Source organism: Lissotriton vulgaris, chromosome 10 (genome assembly GCF_964263255.1).
Source record: "Lissotriton vulgaris chromosome 10, aLisVul1.2, whole genome shotgun sequence".
In the NCBI taxonomy this organism is placed as follows: Eukaryota; Metazoa; Chordata; class Amphibia; order Caudata; family Salamandridae; genus Lissotriton; species Lissotriton vulgaris.
Window position 1 is genome coordinate 343,011,816 of NC_141698.1, and position 14,457 is coordinate 343,026,272.

Below are 14,457 nucleotides of genomic sequence, written 5' to 3' on the forward strand. Positions count from 1 at the left end.
AGAGTTAAACAGAACCAGGGCCAGAATCAAGGTGGTCAGAAGAAAGCAGACCAGAAGGGTAAGGATTCGAAAGGGGAACAAAATGACCAGAAGTCTTCGACAGGTCCCCAACAACCCAAAGAGGGTGGGGGTCAGGCTCCCCAAAAGAAGAAAGAAGGCCAATCTAAAAGGTGGTGCCAATACTGCAAAAGTAAAACTCACTGGTTTAGTGAGTGCACCAAGAAAGGAGGAGGGCAGACTCCTGCCACTGCAGCCCCTAAGGCACCTGTGCCCCCTAGTACAGCCAGCAGTGGTAGTGCACCTCCCAAGGGTTTAGTAGGGTTAACCCTGGGTTCTGAGGGGAGTGACAACTTAGTTGGCACCCTCACTCAGGCTGTCCTTGTCAGTACAGGGGATATGGATATGTCCCCTGACATAAGTCCCAATACTTTGGGCAAATACAGACAGACACCTTTTATTAATGGAAAAATGGCTCAGGCCTATAGGGACACTTGTGCCAGTGTCACAATGGTGACACCTAGCTTTGTGGACCCTGGACAGATCATGCCAGGTACAGAATTCCTGGTGACCAATGCAAGCAATGTCACTACCAATCATAGTATGGCAATTGTAGCTTTCTCCTGGGGAGGGGTAACTGGCCAAAAGAAGGTTGTAGTTAGTTCAGACCTCCCAGTGGATTGTTTGTTGGGCAATGATTTGGAGTCATCACAATGGTCAGAAGTGGAGCAGAGGACTCATCTGGAAATGTTAGGTTTGCCAGCACATGTGTTTGCTGTGACTAGGTCACAGGCCAGAAGATGCCCCACTGAACAGGTGCTGGATCCTGGAACAATGGACCAGACACCTTCCAAGAAAAAGAGCAGTAGGGTTAAGGCTGTGCCTTCCCCCTTGCCCCAGGTTGTGGATCAAGTCTCAGAGGAGGCTGACCTGCAGGAATTGAGGGAAACTGAGCCTAGAGAGTTTGAACTTGATCAAGTTGAATTCTTGGGTTCAGGGGGACCCTCAAGGGAAGACCTGGGGAAGGACCAGTTAGGCTGCCCTTCTCTTGAACCCCTCAGACAGCAGGCTGCTGCTGAGGCTGCTGGGAACGCCACAGGTACCCACAAGGTATACTGGGAAGATGGACTCCTGTACACTGAGTCAAGAGACCCCAAGCCTGGCATGACCAGGAGGCTGGTTGTACCCTTGTCTCAGAGAGGTTTCCTACTTACCTTGGCCCATGAGATTCCCTTAGCAGGACACTTAGGCCAGACAAAGACTTGGGACAGGCTTGTCTCACACTTTCACTGGCCTCACATGAATGAGGATACCAAGGAGTTTTGTCGCTCCTGTGTCACTTGCCAAGCCAGTGGTAAGTCAGGTGGCACAACAAAGGCCCCCCTTATACCAATGCCTGTGGTGGGGGTGCCCTTTGAAAGAGTGGGGATTGACATTGTTGGTCCAATGGAACCCCAGACAGCATCAGGGCACAAGTTTATACTGGTGGTAGTGGATCATGCCACCAGGTATCCTGAAGCTATTCCACTTAGGACCACCACAGCCCCTGTGGTGGCAAGGGCCCTAGTTGGAGTGTTCTCCAGAGTGGGCTTCCCTAAGGAGGTTGTCTCTGACAGAGGTGCAAACTTCATGTCAAGCTATTTAACTGCTATGTGGAAGGAGTGTGGTGTCAATTACAAATTCACTACACCCTATCACCCACAATGCAATGGGCTTGTTGAAAGGTTCAACAGGACCCTAAAAGGGATGATTCATGGACTACCTGAAACACTCAGGCGTAGATGGGATGTCCTGATGCCCTGCCTTCTGTTTGCTTACAGAGAGGTCCCACAAAAGGGGGTTGGCTACAGCCCTTTTGAACTTTTGTATGGGCATCCTGTGAGAGGCCCCTTGTGTCTGGTGAAGGAAGGATGGGAGAGACCTCTCAAAAAGCCTGCAACCAACATAATGGACTATGTACTTGGTCTCCGCTCCAGGATGGCTGAGTATATGGAGAAGGCATCAGAAAACCTTAAGGCCAGTCAAGAACTTCAAAAAGCTTGGCATGACCAAAAGGCTGTCCTGACTGTTTATCAGCCTGGACAGAAGGTGTGGGTGCTGGAGCCAGTGGCCCCAGCAGCACTCAAAGACAAATGGTCTGGGCCCCACACAATCCTTGAGCAAAAGGGAGAGGTCACCTACCTGGTGGACCTTGGAACTCCCAGGAGTCCCCATAGGGTACTCCATGTCAACAGGCTCAAAGCATATGTCGACAGGAAGGACATGAGCTTGCTCATGGCCATAGATGAGGGACAGGAGGAAGAGAGTGACCCTCTCCCAGACCTGCTCACTCAGAATCCTGATGATGGGTCAGTAGATGGTGTTGTCTTTTGTGGCAGCCTCTCTGAACATCAGCAGAAAGACTGTAAACAGGTTCTTCAGTCTTTCAGACGTATGTTCTCTCTGACACCCAGTCAGACCAATTGGTGCACCCATGAGGTTGACACTGGTGACAGCCTGCCAGTCAAGAGTAAAATCTACAGGCAGCCTGATCATGTTAGAGACTGCATAAAAACTGAAGTGCAGAAAATGTTGGAATTGGGAGTCATTGAACCCTCAGATAGCCCTTGGGCTAGTCCAGTAGTTCTAGTGCCAAAGCCTCACACCCAAGATGGTAAGAGAGAGATGAGGTTTTGCGTAGACTACAGGGGTCTCAATGCAGTCACTAAGACTGATGCCCATCCAATACCAAGGGCAGATGAACTTATAGATAGATTGGCTTCTGCCAACTACTTAAGTACATTTGACTTAACAGCTGGGTATTGGCAAATCAGGTTAGCTGAGGATGCCAAGCCCAAAACAGCATTTTCAACCCCTGGTGGGCATTATCAATTTGTGGTAATGCCCTTTGGTCTGAAAAATGCACCTGCCACCTTCCAAAGGTTGGTGAATCAAGTCCTTACTGGGCTGGATGACTTCTGTGCAGCATATCTAGATGATATTGCTGTCTTTAGCTCCACCTGGGAGGATCACCTGGTCCACCTGAGGAAAGTGTTAGAGGCTCTGCAAGCAGCAGGCCTCACTATCAAGGCCACCAAGTGCCAGATAGGGCAGACACAGGTTGTATACCTGGGCCACCTTGTAGGTGGAGGCCAGGTTCAGCCACTGGAGAGCAAAATACAGTCAATCAGGGACTGGGCTCCTCCAACCACCCAGACTCAGGTTCGAGCTTTCTTGGGCCTGACTGGATACTACAGAAAATTTGTCAGGAACTATGGTTCCATTGTGACACCATTAAATGAACTGACAAGTAAAAAAATGCCAAAAAAGGTTCAGTGGACAGCAGGCTGTCAAAAAGCATTCGATGACCTAAAGCAGGCCATGTGCACAGCACCTATCCTTAAGAGTCCAGACTACTCCAAACCATTCATTGTCCAAACAGATGCTTCTGAGTTGGGTGTGGGAGCTGTTCTTTCTCAACTGAATTTTGATGGTCAGGATCAGCCCATTGCTTTTATAAGCAGAAGGCTGACCCCCAGAGAGAAGAATTGGTCAGCTATTGAGAGGGAGGCCTTTGCTGTGGTTTGGGCCCTGAAGAAGCTGAGGCCATACTTGTTTGGCACTCACTTCAAGATTCAGACCGACCATAAGCCCCTCTTGTGGCTAAATCAGATGAAGGGTGAAAACCCCAAACTGCTTAGGTGGTCCATTTCCCTACAGGGGATGGACTTTACAGTGGAACATAGACCTGGTACTGATCATGGCAATGCCGATGGGCTCTCCAGATATTTCCACTTAGAACAAGAAGACTCACCTGGTCAAGGTTAGCTTATTGTCCCAAAGTTTGGGGGGGGGTCATGTAGGAGAGTAGGGTCTGCAATCCTATGATCACCCAGATTTTTTTGCTTTTGTTTCACTGGTTTACGACTTTCTCTGGCTGTGGGCCTGCCAATCAGACCCACAGCCTGGCTGTTCTCTTTCTAAATTACCTCATGTACCCTAGGTGCATCTACCAATTGGTACTGGGCCACCTTATCAGACCCTGTAACTCAGGGCATAGGTGTACCCAGGGCTGCCAGGGGCTGCAGCACGTATTGTGCCACCCCTGGCTGGCCTCCTAAATTTGACACAACTGGCTGCATGACAGCTGGGGCAAAGTCGTGTAATCACCCTTTGCTGTAGGTGTAGTATACCTATACCTAACCCTAAAATGGACACACAGATTCCTATCAGTCACTCCTATGGCAGGCCTTGACAATCCTGAAGGCAGAGTGCTTGGAATCGTGTGAGATGGTGCTCTGGCATGAGCTGAGCCTGTCTGCAGCTTGCGGAATCAAGTCCTAATAGCTGTTCCATGATATCGCATACCATATACTCTTAAGTGCATTATAATCCTCGCGGTTAAATGCTATCTTTGGTATTGCTTTATCAAAACATGTCGAGTAAGGTGTCATACGAATTGGAATACTAACCCCTCGCCAATTCTGGCGACGGGGTTAGCATTCCACCCTTCTAGAGGGACACGACATGTATGTAACTGTGAACCCCGGTTAAAGTTAACTGAAGCCTCAGCTCCACAAAATGGATGCTGCCACCACGGACACGAGTCTGACCCCCTGCAGCTGGGAGTCCTTCCAGCGAGGGGAGCCTGGACAAAGGGTTTCCTGTCAGGGGCGGTGCTAGCACCGTCCCAGACATGGTTTTGTGTATCCTGGGTAGGCAGGGCTTTACAGGAAGGTGACTGCTGAGTGGCACCCCGGTGCTCACTACGCATAGGCCGGTCTGAACCAGTTCCAGGGGCACACCAGCCCCTGGCCTGGGGAAGTCCGGCATGGCTGAGGGGTGTAACCACCCCCCACCTAGTCCCACCCATAGGCAGGACCTAGTCACCGGGTCAGCCCCCTTTTTTAGTATAAAGATGGGAGCGGGCCCCCTGTTAAAATTAGATCATCTTTGGAATCAAGATACCACTTTCTTCGAAAGGACTTCACGATTTCTTCTTCAAGATTCTCCCTTGTGGCTAAGGAGTAGTCACCCTGCATCCGCAGGCACCATCCTAAAGAACACTGCGGTCTGCTGCAAGTCCTTCATCACGAATCCGACGACCCAGCTCGACGAGACCCGGCTTCCCTGGCCCCTCTGACCTCTACTCACCTCTACAGCCCAGCTGAGAACCGTGAGTGCGACGAGACCTCAAGGGACCGACGATCGCCAAGACTGCACGACATCTTTACTGCAAGCCCACCGTGTCCTCCACTGGTGAGTGCTTTGGGGTCCGAGAAGCCCCGACCCTGCGCAGCTCCAGCACCCAAGATCAGCCCCCCTGCATCTCCACGATCTGCGTGGGGCCCTTCTGCTGTTTGCTGTGCACCGCGTTGTTTGGCTACTAGCCGGCTGGCTTGTGGCCCTCTGAACGACGCCCAACGACTTCACGACTGCTGGTCTGGTTGCTCCAGGCTGGCCTTTGCTTCCTTCTTCAAGAGAGGCACCCCGGACCCTCCTGGTCCACTCCAGACGCCATTTTAGGTCCACCGCGTGGGCTTGAATTTGCCAAGGCTTTGTTGCCCAATCCTGGGTCCAGCGACGCCGACAGCTTCTATCTTCGTGGGACAGCTCGATCCTCCATCCTGGTCGCCGACAACGCCTCCTGGTCCGTGAGATCTTCGAGTCAAGCGTCACCCACTCACCTAGTCGAGGTGGCTACCATCCGGTGCCCTCCTGGTGCCCACTGACTACTGGCTAGTAGTCTCGAACTTGGTCCCCTCTGCTTTCAGGTGTCATCTATCTTCAAGATCCAGGCTTGGATCCGACTGAACTTTCTTCACTGGTCACCGGCCAGCATCTTTTCTTCCGGCTCCTGGTCCGTCTACGAGGATTCCCGACGTCTTTTCAGACCTATGCAGCTGCAGCCCCTGGGCTAGGTAACTTCGGCATTTCGGTGCCCCAGCATAGCCTCACTATCCAAGGGTCAGAATCTACTTTCGTTTTCTCCCTACCAGGTCGGGTTCGCCCGAGAACACTAACTTTCTAATTCCTAGCTACCATAGACTTTTGTCCCGCATCTCGCGTGAGAGTGCACACACTGCACCCGAGTCCCCTAGGCCTCCTAGACATAATCTAACGATTCCCTAGTCAAGTCCTAGCGATTCCAAAAGCTATTAGTACTGTACTTACCTGCTAGGAATTTCGCATTCCACTTTCAGAGTATATGGTTTTCCGTGCCCCTCGGGCATTTGTATATACTGTGCTAACTTAAGTATTTTTGTAAGAGTTTTGGTTTGTGCTTAGTACCCTGTCCTCATAAAGAGTACAGGGCTGTTGTGATCTTTAAATAAATAACTGTTTATTCTCATAACACTTGTGTGGTGTCCTTTCACTTGGTATTCAAGGGGTATATGTGTGGTAAACAGCTGGCTTAACACGCCCTCTCGAGTCTTTAGCCTTAGACTGCTCGTATCCATGCTACTAGGATAGCTGGTCTATAAGGTTGACTTACAACCAATCATCAATAAGGGTTGCTGGACTGATACATAGTGTTCACTAGAATAGTGAGCACTGCATATCAGGCCACCTTCTCACACAGGGGTTACAAAAGACGAACAGGCAAGGGGGGGGGGGGGGGGGGATCGGGTAGATCTACGTCCACTGGTTGAATGCACGATGGAGAACAATTGCCTATCTGCCGATCAACCAGCCTACCAGATAGGAGTGACCAAAACATTGGGGAAAGCAGACTTGGATACTGCAATACTGTTTATACTGTACTGTATTCAATGAGGATAGTAAAGTTGCCAACACGTGTTTCGTCGTGTGTACTTTCCTCCTCCTCTTCTTCGCTGCTGATGGAAGGAAGGAGGCTGAAGGCGGAGGAGCGGGAGTGTAGCAGCCCTGTCCAGAGTGTATAGAAGTTTTGAGGATGATCATTTTGTCAAAGGCTTTATTCAACCTATCGTACAGCTGATTAAGGATGGTTGTATTTTCCGGATTTCAAATTGCATTCAGATGAATAGTGACGGACCTAAAGGAAGAATTCATGTCGGCCAATCAGCTCAGAATAAATTGCTGACAACATCCTCCACACAAAAAAAAGGACAGCTGTGAGCAACTACTGCCGATATGATCTGATGCTATCCTCTGAATTCAGCCTACAATTGTTGTTTAGTACAGATATGTACCACTGTATGTCATATGAATGCTTACAGCCCTGAGGAAGTCTATGTGTGGAAAGTACACACGACGAAACACGTGTTGGCAACTTTACTATCCTCATTGAATTGATGTATTGAAGAAATAAATTTTGGATTTGGAATTCACTTGGAACTTTTGGAATAAACCTTGAAGGACAATCAAGAGACATTTACTGACTAAATTGTTATTATGTAATTGGTATTTCTGTGGCCTACTGAACGATTTGGAGCACAAGGACATTTGGATACACTGATTATATTACTTTATTGAGTGCTCAGGGGTATATAGTACTGTTCTATTTCTGTATATAACAAAAAGACAGGGGTGTTGGATACAAGCCCTTCCTCTAGATGCACCAAACATGATTGAGTATATAGGTTACACATTTCCCTGATATTAAGTGAGGAGCGCCCTGAGTTTGTTTGTATCCCATTTTTGAGACTGTTTATACTGTACTTCATGAAAACATCCTATCTACAGACTTCAGCGAGTCCAGTAAAATTACAACTTTTATTGAGACTCATTCATAATAATGCAGGCATTCCGGACAACAACGGCAATCAAGAGTGAGTCCAAATACGATCACCTACATTCTTTGTTAACCCAATCAATGTCTTATCCCAATGAAGGACTGGAACTTAAGCAAACATATGAGGGCATTCAGTAAATCAACTATCGCCAACGTTACGAAAAAACAACCAAAATAAACCACTCCTTCCAGTACCCAGATGGAAGAAATAAAAGAAACCTGAAGGAAGACAGCATTACTTTTGCAAAGAACGAGCAGCCAGTGTCTACCAAAAATGACACTCTCAAAGCCTCCCATGCATACATCACTATCCTGTTCCCCCATCAACCTCCCCAAAACTGATTGTCTCTGAACCAAACATTCCTGCATTAAACCTAGTCCCCTAAAGTAATAGAAAAAGCAACCTAGTCACATTTGGTAAAAAGAGCTACCTCTGGTCTACAGCAGTGGAGATGCTTACCTGAGAATGATATTTATGTATGATGTAAAATACTCTTCAGCACAAAAAGAGGCAGAGCCATGGCCGTATTTGCAGAAATGCTCATTCTTGAAGCCCGGCGAACATTAGTACTGGTTTGGTTTCCTGCAGAGCATCACACTTCAATAAATCACAATGTGTGACAACAACAAATGTGTAATCCAGGAGAGGAAAAATGCAAAAATCCTGATAGTGCATAATAAGGCTTGCTAAACGAATTGCACATTGTTTCTACCTGTTGACGCACCTCAAGAATGCGCATTGTTCATGTTGTTCTAATATAGACATTGCAGTTATTTGTGGCTTATGATACACAGACAATGCATTAAGTTTTGAAGCAGACGTTGTGACCAAAAATGTTTACATTCACAAATTGATTAGGAACTGTTTTATGTTAAATGCTAGTAATATAAATATCAACATTTCCCCGGTGGTCATAGTTTAATTTCATTGTAGGCAAGTTCTTTTATTATTATTATTATTTTTTACATAAAAAGTTCAGTAAAAATTGACTAAAGTAAAATGATTAAAGCCGTATCATCAGATCATATCAACATAGAACAAGGTTGGCAGAAAGGGAAAGAGAAAACAAGTGAGTGCAGCAAGTTGTGGATTATTTACAGATAAAAAGATGAAACCTGACGAGAGAACGGTGTTACGTTTTATAAAGGAATAATGTCTGAAAGCCCAAAACAAAAAAAATATCAATATATTCACACAGATGCTAAAATATAATACAGATCCTGGATTAAAAAAACAACAAACCTGCACGTGAGTTATTGCGCTGTACAGCACAGGCAAATGTTCCCTGGTTTTCCTATGGAAGGAGCGAGAGGGAGATAGAAGCCCTTAAATAAGAACTTTGAAGAGAATTTTCCTGTACACTCAATTCCTCTTCGCCCCTGACCAGACATCTTCTCCATCTCATCTGATAACTCCACTCTGACGGTTAACTTACCCCCCCCCCCCCCCCTTCATCCCCCCATATCAGCATGAGCGGGTATTTCAAAGCGGTGTGGAAATTGATTTATTTGAATCAGTGTTAAGAATTCATAGAATAATGTCAATAGAATCTCGGAAGAAAAAAAACACACCCAGACTCACTGGCTGGGGGAGATGGAAATTTCATCCTTTCAAATTAAGAGTCGGTTCATTTGCTCATTTGTCTGTTTTATAGTCTCTGTTTGGAGCCAGCTATTCAAAGTCTGTATCCTCTTTGGGTTTATAAACCGACCCAAACTTATGCATGTATTTCTTGATGTACTCCTTTGTTTTATACTTCACATTTTCATTGCACTCCAAGTCCTCGGGGTTCTTGCAGTACTTGAGTTCCTTGTTCATCACGCCATGAGTCAGCTGAAAAAAAAGTAGCACGTCAGCAGTGTTAGAGGACGGAAAATGCATTCCTCTTATTCCCAATCAATAATTCACTGAAGGAAAAACAAACAAGTTACTTACATTTCTTACTTTCTGGAGGGCAGTCTTTAAACGCCGATTCCCCACCTTAAAAGTACTCCCAGGCACCAGGGTGGCTCCAAAGAACCACATCACAAATAAGAATCACTCCTTCATGAGGACGTGACATTCTTAAACTTTCTCCTTCCTTGCTCTCAGAAGCGAAGCACTTCAAACAAACTGCTGATGACATTGGGCTGATCTCTACCCTGGGACGAGTATAACCAGTGTTTACGGGACTGGAAGGTTTCCACTGATGCCCCACCCACAATGGTCGGGCATAGTCCTCAACTCAGGCAACTCGGACAGAGACATACAGCTATGACATCCTGTCCGGCCATGGGGGTGAGAATGGTGGAAATCCTACAGTACAGGGAAAACTAGTTGTACTCATTTTATATACACTTTTATTCATTTACTTACTTTCACATTACATACCTTTTCTCAATTATTGGTAGAGCGACTACACAATATGGTCCTGTAGAATGCCTCTCACTACCTTAATAGGGTAATAATCCGGCAGAAATATTTGACCCCTGACCAACAACTGGGCTGAACACCTTCCTCCCCTCAGTTTTAATCCTATCCATCGCGGACACAGAATACAAAGGTAGTTTAATTATAGACTCTTAACATCTGCACTATGCACCACCCATCCACATCCTTAGTTTAAATAGGGACTCATGTGGACTACCGTTAGAAGAGCTTTCGCCCCCATAAGCTCTCACAAGAACAGGGTGTGAGGAGGAACTCTATGATGAAGCATGCCACCCAAGGGTGGTTCAGGATTTTTGAATTGAATGTAAGAATGCACCGATAGAAACAGAGACACCAACGATCCATCTAGGGATTTTGGCTAACGTATCCATAGACCATGTGCATCCTTGTCTATTTGTGATTTAGCTGATAAACATGCATGTTGGTCTTTAAACGCTACCTTCTGACCAGTCTATTTGATTTGATATTGACACTGCTTTTCTTCTTCCCAAAAAACCCAACAAACCGCTGATTGTTCACACAATGGTATTTTGCGAATAGAAGTTCAGCACTGTTTTAGAGCTGAGCCAAAGGAGCTTCTCTTCCACTATCAAGGGGTGAGGTGGAATGAAAAAAGTTGCCAGAACAATGGATTGGCCAACATGACAAGGAGACACAAATGTCAGTAAAATGGCCGCCTGTGCCTTCAGCAACATTTTTATTAGAAAATAGGTGATAAAAGGAGATTGCACCAAAAGCACCAGTAGTTTACTCATGCAACACGCTGAGGAGGTGGCAATGAGGAAGACAAACGTCTAAGTCACGTGTCTTAATGAGCAGCTATGCGTCAAGTAAAGGGCATGTGCATGAACATTTTTAATGATAGATGTAAATCCCATTGTGGATGGTTTTGGGGGGGAAACAGGATGCAGTTTAAAAAAACGAATCTTAGACAGCGGGCTGGTCAGGTAAATGCAGAAAGGACGATAAATATCCTTTTACAGTGCTCATTGCAATTTGTTGCAGGGCCAACGAAACAACATCCATTAACATACCTGAAAATGTTACCAGCCTGCAGGGGGTTGGTGTGCCAAGCATTAAACCAGGCAACACATTTCTCCTAGGGCCTAGTGTAGTTGTACGTTGTGGAAGTTCACCTGGCTGCATGGATGGCATCAATTACCTAGGTTAAAAAATCAAATGCATTTAACCTCATTGCCCCTGCTCAATTTCTACGCATGGAGGAGCAGGTTGCAAAGGTTTGGGTGCAGGAACCTCCCCTGTTGCAGCAACAGGTCTGCCTCTTGAAGTAGTAGTAAGATCAGTAGGAAAATGCTGAAACAACAGCACCAGGTAAAGTACTCCCCTCACCCAGTTTGAGGCGATTAAAATGATTTAGGCCTGGTCCATCCTAACTTTTCTCCAAGTTCGAGAAAAGCTTGAGGTAGAAACCTGTACAGGAGTCATGCATCCCATCTCAGAAAGAATGAATCGCCCAATGATCACACTAGAGGAAACTCCAACAAACACAAGTATAGACACTGTGCGTTTTGATAGTGGCGAACAGATGTATGGTATTGCAACTGCATTTCTATAATGCCTCCTACCCCCAATGAGACATGAATATAGCCAGGGCATACCTCGTTGGTCAAAGATGCTCTGCACCACCTCGGGATGGAGATGCACTCTAGTTTTGCCAGATGGCGTTTGCTCAGCTTGCCTTCTTTAGCATTCAAGGACCCCGCAAAATGGATGTTAACCACAAACATGTTTTGCTGGTCCACACACCTCCAGGGACCTATGGTCTCCTGACAATGCAGAACCCCACTCCACCATGCTTGTTTCAGTACCACATGGCAGTCATGTTGTCCATGAGAACCTGCGCCTGCCCAATTCAGTCTGGCGCTCATTTGCCACCACTGCAAATTCTGAGCGATCTTTTGTGAGACCTGAATAGTGTTGGAGAGGTGGCCCTGATGCTGGACCCATGTAAATCTGAGGTGCAACTGTTGGTGCCCTCACATTCCATGTGCAGGATAACCCCAACGAAAGGAATCCTTTGTGTGGATGGTGCTTTAGCTCATTAAGGGTAAAGTTGAATGACGCCAGTAGTTTGGGCCGCCATCCAGAGATTGTCTACGACTATGTCGAACCTCTCTCCATCAGCCAGTCATCTAAGTGTAGGAACACATTTATCTCTGCCTACAGAAGGTGGGTTTCGAATACACCTCCATCACTTTCGTGATCATCAGAGAGGCGGGAGTAAGGCCGAATAAGAGCGTAGTGAACTGAAAGTTTTCCCTCCCCATAGTGAACTGCAGGTAACGCTTGTGGGTCTACAGGACAGGTATATGAAAATAGACGTCTTGCCTGTCCAGGAACACTATCTAGTCCCCTGGGCCCAGAGCAGAAATAATCTCAGCAAATGTGAGCCTTCTGAATTTCTCTTTTCTCAGAAAGGCACTTAATGTTACTGTCCTTTTATGGTGAGAGGAAGCAGCAGTGGGGCACCCCTCATCCCTCTCAGAGTGTGGCACCCGCTCGATCGCACCCTTGGCTTGAAGAAAGTAGATTTCCTGCCTCAAGAGGGCACAGTGATCCTGCGAAAGTCGCTCTGAAGTGGGGTTGGAAGATGGTACTGGGTGGAAATGAAAGGCAGGGTATAGCAAGTTTGAATTATTTGTAAGACCCATCTGTCTGAATGATCTGCAGCAGGGGAGGAAACACCATATCCTTCCTTCCACGGTTTATGTATGTGGTCGTGGAAGCAAACTAAAGTGGCTTGAAAGCCACTGCAGCAGGGGAGAAGTTGGAATACTGCAGAGCCTGCTGATGAAAACAGCATTGTCCGGAGCCTTTGCTTTGCTGCTGTAGCACAGGTTGGAGGGATGCAGGTCCATTAGCCCACTGGAATATCCTCTGAACTTTCTATACGACTTTCCTAAAATTGTTCTACAACCTGGATCCATCAAAACGCAAATCCATTAGGGACACTTGCTTGTCTCCTGAAAACCTGTTTGATCTTATCAAGGCGTGCCTTTTAAACATGATACTGTTGCCAATAGCTCTATCTATGCCGTCAGTAGCGTCCCAGCCAGCAGACAGTACATAGTTGGTCACGTCCTGACCATCATGTATTACATGGCCCAACAAGGTCCAGTGGTCTTCCATTACAACCAGCAAGGACTCGCTCGTCATGTACTACAATATATGAGTGTACCTACCCAAAGGCCCTAATGCATTGAGAGATCTGAGGGCTAAGCTGGATGAGGAGAACATGTTTTTTAAGCAGCACCAACTTGGGTTGACTTCCTATCAGTAGGATTGGTTGCTAAAGAATTTGGAATTCTCCTTACTTGAGGATGTCTGAACCACCAGGATTGCAGATATATGATGGTTAGTCAGCCAATCCAGGTCACAGTGGATTGGCCTATGCTGCCGAGTCTCAGGCCGACTGAATGCAGGGACAGAACATGGCATAGCCCAAGTAGCCATAGTGTCAGTAAGGTCTTCATAGAAAGGCAAGAGTGGTTCAGATGAAGATGGCAATGAGTTGCAGAATTTTCACTACAACATTTGCTTTATGTTTAATAGCCAAGTTCAAGTACAAGACTTCAGCTGCCCTTCATGCCATTATGGCAAAGAGTCACTTTCCTCTTGGTGGCTCAGGTGGCGAATGGTTTTCCATCTCAAGGGATGTGTCTAACCCACTAGAATTTTGAAGGTCTAAATATAAGCCATCATTGGAGTAATGGCAGGGGGAGTACATTATCTGCTTCCTCGTCATCATCAGTATCACAAGGAACATTAGGCACATTCTGAACCGTGTTAGAATCTTATCCAAAGACAGAATCTAGCCCCTGGTACTACTGGTCTTGTGGCAGAGGCCTCTGATGAAGTTCTGGCTGTACAATAACTGACTGTGCCTTATAATTTATCAGTGCAACAAAGGCCGGGAGTGGGCAGAATTTAGTTTGGAGTTGGAGACCACTGTAGAATTGCAAAATTACACGTGCCACCTACTGACCCGCTGGAGCATTGCAGGAAAATTTCTTTGGGTCCAGTCTGGCACTCTAGTCTAAAGGTGTGGAATCGGCAGTCAGAAGTACCCACCAGAAGAATAACATTATCATTAATTCATGTTCTTTCTGAGCTAGTCAGAAATAGGAATGGTGGACTGCCAAGAAGTGAATAACCGATTCAACGACTATGTTAAACAAGCATTGGAAATGCAATAGGTCTCGCATTAGAAAAGTTGGAGCTTTTGGTTTTGTAAATGACAAATATTTTATTTATTTGTTGGTTTTTAAAATAGCTAAATTGATAGCTTTGTCATTTACAACGCCAATAGTTA

The 14,457-nt window shown here is 46.4% G+C and overlaps 1 protein-coding gene across 2 annotated transcripts in view; it reads right to left on the reverse strand.

Moving 5' to 3' along the window:
• Positions 1-8,605: 8,605 nt before the first annotated feature.
• Positions 8,606-14,457, reverse strand: part of SETD2 (SET domain containing 2, histone lysine methyltransferase) — a 1,045,105-nt gene continuing 1,039,253 nt past the window's right edge. For both annotated transcript variants that reach the window (XM_086941119.1, XM_086941120.1), the window contains one exon: positions 8,606-9,527. In XM_086941119.1, coding sequence (XP_086797245.1) covers positions 9,366-9,527 — 162 coding nt within the window. In that variant the 3' untranslated portion in view covers positions 8,606-9,365. The remainder of the gene's footprint in view (positions 9,528-14,457) is intronic.